At 32.3% G+C, this 7,789-nt stretch overlaps 1 protein-coding gene across 1 annotated transcript; it reads right to left on the reverse strand.

The window, feature by feature from the left end:
- Positions 1–364: 364 nt before the first annotated feature.
- LOC133692580 (zinc finger CCCH domain-containing protein 3-like) lies at positions 365–5,198 on the reverse strand. Its single transcript, XM_062113637.1, has 7 exons — positions 4,695–5,198; positions 3,820–3,989; positions 3,592–3,645; positions 2,780–2,896; positions 2,359–2,673; positions 1,135–1,404; positions 365–949 (listed from the first exon to the last, which is right to left on the reverse strand). Exons 1-7 carry the CDS (start codon positions 4,762–4,764, stop codon positions 593–595), a joined length of 1,353 nt encoding a protein of 450 aa, XP_061969621.1. The 5' UTR covers positions 4,765–5,198; the 3' UTR covers positions 365–592.
- Positions 5,199–7,789: the final 2,591 nt, after the last annotated feature.

Here is a 7,789-nt window from a genome sequence, read left to right on the forward strand (position 1 = left end):
CGGAGGCTTGCTACAAGACATCAGCATCCGCACCAAACAACCAAGCTACTCTCCGCAGCTTATGTATGCTCTTCCCAACCCCATCAGCACAAAAATTTTAAAAAAAAGAAGGAAAAAACAGAATCTTGTATTCACGTCGACCAAATAATACCAAGTCATTTTTATAATGTTTGCACTTGGCTCTCTCGTTTACTGTGAACAGCAGCTAATGCATTTTGATTCTCACGGCCACATTTCATCTGTATAATGCACAGACAGCATATGCTCGGGGTGCCTGGCGACCATTAAAAATGAAACATTATAGCAGAATATTGTCATGGATGGATATCGCCGAATCAAGAAGAACACATCCAAGGGACGAATATTACAAATTTCACCTGCATTTTATTCACAACAAAAAACGCCTTCCACCCCCCCATCATTTATGCTCATTAAGTTTTAACTTCAAAGCACCTATAACACTCCGCGGAAACACAACAGGTGAAACGGGGGGGATGGAGGTACTTGTGACAAAAATCTCCTTTAAAGAGTACCGAGTATCCCAAAAAAAAGAAAAAACAGAACAAAATGGTGAGACCTGAGCTGAATCAAATTAATCATGTGAAGGTTCCGAAGAAGCCTGTGAAGAGTGTGGTGGTGGGGAACCAGCATGCTCAGTTGGATCATCCAAAGTCTTTGTGTTTGAATCAGAATTTTGATGCTTCTTGTAGCTTGCACCATCAGGATTCCGGATCAGATCAGGAAGTTTAGCCAAGGAAACAGGAGTTACAGATGACAGGGCTGCTTGTGCCATTCTTGGATAAGTTACCAGAGATGAATCCATCATAGATAGAGATGGCAGGCTCAGACTATAGTTATAAGGGTATGTAGGTAAGGGGTGATCATATCTGCAAGTTGGGCCAAACTTGCAGATTCCGTACATACTGTAGTCTGGACACACAGCTTGCCCCTGCATGTGAAAAGAAGAGCAAAGAAATCAATGTTTTGCCATATAAACTCTTTTAATATATAAATAGTTCACCAGTAAATTTAAGATTCCCAATAAATTAAAACGACCAGAATTATTCAAGCGAAACTGTTTCATGTAAGATGCTGACTCCATGCCACCAAATGTGAAGTATATAGAGAACTTACAGGTCTCAAGGGAAGGCCAAATGGGCCCATAGTGTTGGTTGCTAGTTGTGCAATCCTTTCTTTTGGGTGATGGTACTTGCAGTCAGAACCATATTTGCAGGTCCCGGAACTCATAAAATGCCGGCATTCTGGTTGATCAGGTCTCTCAGGGAGAGCAGGAATGGCTGTTGATAACAAATGTCCACTAGAACCGGAGTCACCGTGGTTTCTCGAGTCATAAGCACGGTTGGATCCCAGAATACTAGAAGAGGACATGGGGTTCGAGTTTCCCTGGTAAACAAATAAAACCATGACATGAAACGCAAAAAAATATTTAAAAATCCCTTTCCCTAAAAAACAGCAATGAGAGAGAATAACTAGATGCAATATTAAAAGAGCGAATGAGTAAATAAATATAAATAGTTTGAAAGAAAGTTTATTTTGGCTATTCCTAGGCCACATAGCAGGACACTGCTGCATGCATATGTCCCAATACTAATTTATGAAGTCTCAGTGCCAGTTCACAACTTTTTCCACAGGGACAGGGACCTTTTTTTGTTTTCTGAGAACTAGCACCACCAGATGATGGATGCGGGAGTATCTTTATTGCATCAAATAATCTAGACAGATCAATTGTTGCTCGAGAAATAATAATAATTTCCCTTCTATAATTCCAGGATTTCAATACAAAACCACATAGGAAAACTTTTTAAATCCTTTACTTGTGTGTTTGAGTCCATCCTATAATTAATACTTTTGAGTATGAACCCGCAGCCCAACTACCTTACACCTCCAAAACAATTGCCTTGCCAGATAATAACAAAAAGGTAGCTAATTCTTTGATGTTGGATGTAGAGGTATCATCCTACAACTTTATTCACATTAACAATGCAACTCTAAGTTGCAGAACTAATTCAGTCAGCATGACAGACTCAAGTAATCATACTTTGAGGTTCGCATTACACATCACATCATCAGATCTTAAGAGTTCGATTTTTAGTTAATATGATGCAGTACACGCTTCAGAAAGGTGCAAAGATGAAATCAATCATAGAGGGAACCAGAACACAAAGTGAAATGGATTGCATTGATTATGGGCCTCATAAATTCATAATGTGAAGTTCTGATAACTCACATTTTTTGGATTAAACTATGAAACAATGAAAATGCAAAATGACAAATCACAGAACTAATCAGCATGACACATTTATACCAATCATTTATGGCAAAAGAAATTTTAATTACCACATAGGTGTTCCAGCCTGGTACAGGAACAATGCCTTGAGAAGGAGAAACAACAACAGGCATATAACCCTGTGGACCCTGTAAGTGTGTACCAGACATATACGGTGGTGCTCTTGGTAATGACCATGTTGGAAGTCCGCCTACATAAGGCAGACCTGAAGATGGAACAATTGGTGATCCTGTAGATCCAAAGGCAGCAGCTCCAATAAGAGGTAAGCTAGTTCCAAGTGATGCAGGCTGGGGATGGTGGAATTTGCACGCAACTCCAAATTTACATGATCTGGTCCGCATGTAGTAAGGACATGATTTTTCATCCTAAAAGTACATATTTCTAAGTTAGAAAGTCAATTTATCTGGTCTACAGCACTTAGTAAATATTAGGAAAGCCAGGAAAAAAACAAATCCAGATGTCAGGAAACACCTGACGCATTGGAAGGCCTAACATATTGAATGAAACTGGTCCTGCACCATTCCTGTCTCTTGGATGATGATATTTACAGGTTGATCCATATTTGCAAGTTCCTGTCTTTATATAATACTGCAATGGGCATTTTGAATCAGAAAGTTATAAATTACAGAGTTTTCTGTAAGGCATTATATCTAACACGGTATTTAACTAGTATTCCCTCAAAAAAGGAATCCCTTGTGTTTACCAATAACCATTGATAAATTGTTGAGCGTCATGTCAATCTCTTCATCTCACAAAATTTCAAACACATGTAATGAAGATCAAACCCAAACAAAATCTTCAACTCTAAATCAAGCGTAATTTCTTATTTATCTAAAAAATCATGAGCTTCTAAGAAGAAAGGTTCATGGAGAGCCTAATTATTCGGGTAGACCAATGTAGTAATTGACTTCAGCCATCACATGTATCTCAAACAACCAAATGCGATCTCTTTGTGGAGAAAAAAAAAACAAACCAAAAGAGGCACACGTGGTAAAAGCATGATTTGACTCTAGTTTAATAAACAATGAACTGACTGGTGGTTGATAAAATATGTCTACACTAATATGTGAATTTCTCTCCTTGCATTGGAGTCGCCACAAAAATGTACTACTATCAATTTACCATGATAATAAGCAAGAGAAAAAGGATAGAAGAGAAACACGATAGGCATATGTTAGCAGGCCAATTCTCTTTTTTTATGGAAATTTCCCATGGTCATCAATGAAATGAAGCTCAGATGGGGGCGAACTTCTTTTCAAGAGACAGGGCAAAGAAGAATTTACCCCACAGTCAGGTTGTCCGATTCTCTCTGGAAGTTCTTCTCTCAATTGAGTGCCCTGTACAGAGAATAACAAAACCAGAACCACAAACTATTAGGAGAAAGCTAGGTAATAGTGGAAGACATGCACATTAGACAGAATTTGCATCAAGCAGGCCCAGGGCTAAGCATCGAAACCCAAAGGTATGAGCCAAGAGAAAATAACAAATTCTACAGCAACTATGCATTTTACCTGTGCAGCATAAATAGGATGATTATAGCGACAATTGCTTCCATAACCACACAATCCAGTCCTTAAATAATATCCACAATCCGGCACACCAGGACGATCTGGGTATGGACTTGATTGAGCCATACCACCTTGCTCTTGAGGATCATGTATCTTCAAACGCCAAAATGCTTCTGCAACACATAAAAAGGCCAAAGAATCAAGTTAAAACCCCTCACAGCCTCTACCTAAGTATTACATCATTAACTAGAGCACCTGTCCACAAAGCCACATGAGAAACCAATTAGCAAAAGTCTGTAACAAGTTTGGACTTTCCAAACTAAAAGGAACCACATAATATAGATCAAATTATTTACTACAATAACAGAAAAGTAAAAAGAAACCCACATTAATTAATAATTTGCTAAAACACACAAAACATCAAAGAAAGTAACAAACTTTCCGATTCCAGCAACATTAGGAATCACAAAAAAGAAACAGGAATCCGCAAAAGCTTCGTTTCATCAATTTATACATTGATTGCATCAAGCGCCCCCAAAACTCTTGATACCGAAAACCCACCAGTGATCAACAAATTGATAACAAAGCCAGTTACAACTTGCCTAAACCATCTAATACGATTACAAACACAAATCAATAATTACAGTTTTTTTCCAGACAAGAAATAAAAAAGAGGCCAGTAACTTGTAACATGCTCCATAATCAACCATCCACAGCTAAAATATGCATCTGTAATTGTTGATGACAGCAACAAAAACAAACTACCAGACCATGATCACATCACTTTAGAAAAACCCAAAAAGGAAAAAATAAAAAAAAGAGGCAGATCTTCACAGCCTTAAGGAAAGAGTACACATAAATATGATGCTACTACCTACCTTCAATGTTATCAGCAGAGTGATTTGACACAGCATTGCTCTTAACCTGCCTGTTGTTGTGGTCTGGCATCACAGCACAATTTCTATGAAGCAATAATAAAGCGTTTTCTTTTATGTAATTTTATCAGTAATTTCAGTTTCCACTTAAAAGCAACAATCAAAACTAACCCCTAATTAATAAATAGATAAACAACCCAAATTTTCATTCCTCAACACAAATCATCAAACCCCGAAAAGAAAAGAAAAAAAAAAGGGTTTCTTTATTTCGAAAGAAAAATATCAAAAAAATATCTTGTATGAGTTATGGAGGTAATGTGTGAGAGAGATTGAGATAAGTAAATGAAGAAGAAAAAGAAGAATCCAATAGTGTAAGAAATATATTCCAATTAGATTTTATAATAAATAAATAAAAATAATAACCTCTCCCTTTTACCCTTTTAATTCTTTATTTTTTTGAATTTTCTTTTGATATCTGTGGAGTGATGGGAACTGAGCTGGGATCTCCTCTCCTCTTTGAATGAGTGTGAAACCATTTAACATAAAGTAAGTTCTCGTTCGTGTACGAATTCTATTTATCGTCTAATGAATTTACGATTTTGCCTCCAAAGCGGGCTAACCTTTTTATTTCTGTTATTAACCAACGGTTTCTATAGTGTGTTTGTTTTTAAGTTTAAACCGTGTTTTAAATTTTTTAAATTTATTTTTTTTATAATTTTAAATTATTTTAATATATTTATCAAAAATAATTTTAAAAAAAATATTTTAATATATTTCTAAAAATTAATTGATGATTACTTTCAGTAAAAGAAAGACCTCTGCACCGTTGATTGCTGCTTCACGGAGAAATGGATCCCGTCCAAGTTTTCTTTGGAAGTTAGATTACCAGAGTACCCCTGCAGTGAAATCCATGCTTCGTACATTTAATTATTTATTAATTAATCCGTACTGATGTTCGAATCAAAATGTTTTTAACTTGAGAAAATAAATGCACAGCTATTGTGAATATGTTATGAAATTATGAAAAATGTTTAATTATAAATTAAAAATTTAGTGTATATATTTAATAAAAAAAATAAGAACAACATGTTTCAATAAGTGTTATAAGAGGTTGTTAATGCTATGTCAAGGGTAGGATTTTAAGTTAATTTTTAATATAATAAAAAAAATATTAATATTATAAATGTGTTTCGTTATATCATGATTTATATAATTGAAAAATTTAAAGATATTATTTGCACTTAATAAAATAAATTTAAACATGTATAAACCAATAAACTAAGAAAGTTGTCCATATTAAATTGAAAAGTTAATTTTTCTCATTAAAAAAAACAACAAATAGGTAAGTAAATACTTAATTTATATCTTGACTTTTTCTTTTAATTTATATATTTTAATTATTTTACCTTAAAGATTATCTTTTCTTCAAAACAAAAAATTATTTTTAATTTTATAAATACATCAAGCAAATATGGTTCGTTTTATATCAAATATGAAAGAAAAATTAAAAATAATTCGCAATATTTTTTTGAAACATTGTAAAAAACCTCAAAAAAAAATAACTACCATTTAAAACAATAAGCTAAATAATTTAAAAAATAAAAGAGAGGGTACCAATTTAAATGTAAATAAAAAAAATAATGTAAAGTAAATAATATATTAAAAATAATTAAAATTTAAAAAAATAATCAAAATTAATAAAAAAATCAAAAATAGTCATAGATGGGCTTAGCAACCAAGGCTTGCATGCATGGCCAATTACCTAAGAGGCAAAAAGTGTTTAGGTTGTTTTTTTTCTTATAAAATTGATGACATGTTGAGGTTTTTTTTTTAGATTGGACAACAAGTGATCTCTCATGGCAAACGATCTATTATCTTCTATAATATTTTTCAATTAACTCTCGTGATTGAAAAATCAAGATTTAAGTTTTAGGACTTTAAATAACTATTTATTAATCTATTTTTATTTAAAAACATCAATAAATTAATTTTTCATCCCAAAATACCTCTAAACCAGTTCAAAAACACAAAATTAAACAAAAAAATTATTTCTCAATTCAATCTACCTTTTCTCTTACAATATGAAGGGTAAAAATATATTAATAGAATTTCTCTCGTTGAATGGAACTCATTGACATCAAGAATGTATTGTTTTTGTTGCCGAAACATAGAAAACTAAATAATTTCTCTCCTCTAGTATTTTTTTAGTATATCTCTCTTTTCTTCCAAATTTAAAAGCTAAAATGTGATCAAAATGAAGTTTGCAATCAAAATAATAAATTGTAAAACTATAGAGACCAAAAATGAACTTGGTAAATTTTTTTAGTCAAAAATCTTTTAAAAAGCATGTTTTAGGCAGTTAAAAAATAAAATAAAAAAACCCTTGTATTGTTGCTTCATACTCAATATGGTCTTTAAATGTTGTTTTTTATGCAAGAAATTTTTTTCTTACAAAATCAAGCATCAATAAAAATATTAAGTGTTATTTTAACATCTTAAAAACTTTATAAAAATTTGATTTAGCCCAATTTTTTACGAACATAATATAAAAAAGCTAAATTAAAAAAAATTAATATAAATTTCCAAGCAAAAAAACTCTGTAAATCCACAATCTATGTGTTGGTAAACATACGTAAATCTTCAATCGATGAAAAAAATGAAATTAAAATTTATATATGAGTGTGTTTGGTATTATGGTTGTTGTTGTGGTTGTGGTTTAAAAAAAGTTGTTTTATAAAAAGTACTTTTAGTTGAGATTGGTTTGGAAAAATATATATTTGGTTAAAACTGTAGTTAAAATTGAAGTTGACCAAAAAGTAGTTTAATGTGTTTGGTTAAGAATGCTTTTGAAATTGAGATTATAAAATAATTTTAAAAAATATAATTAATATTGATGGTTTTTAATTTAAATATTGTTTATTTAACTACTGCTACTACATCATGAAATAAATTATATAGTGCTATTGAATAATGTTAAACACTAGTTTTTCAAATAAAACATGATACCTGAAAAAAATATTTTTGATATTTTTAAGATATTAGAAAAAAAAAACAATGACAAGTTCAATGGTAATTAAACATTGTCAGCATGTTGTATG

The sequence above is a fragment of the Populus nigra genome, chromosome 4 (assembly GCF_951802175.1).
Source record: "Populus nigra chromosome 4, ddPopNigr1.1, whole genome shotgun sequence".
Lineage (NCBI taxonomy): Eukaryota > Viridiplantae > Streptophyta > Magnoliopsida > Malpighiales > Salicaceae > Populus > Populus nigra.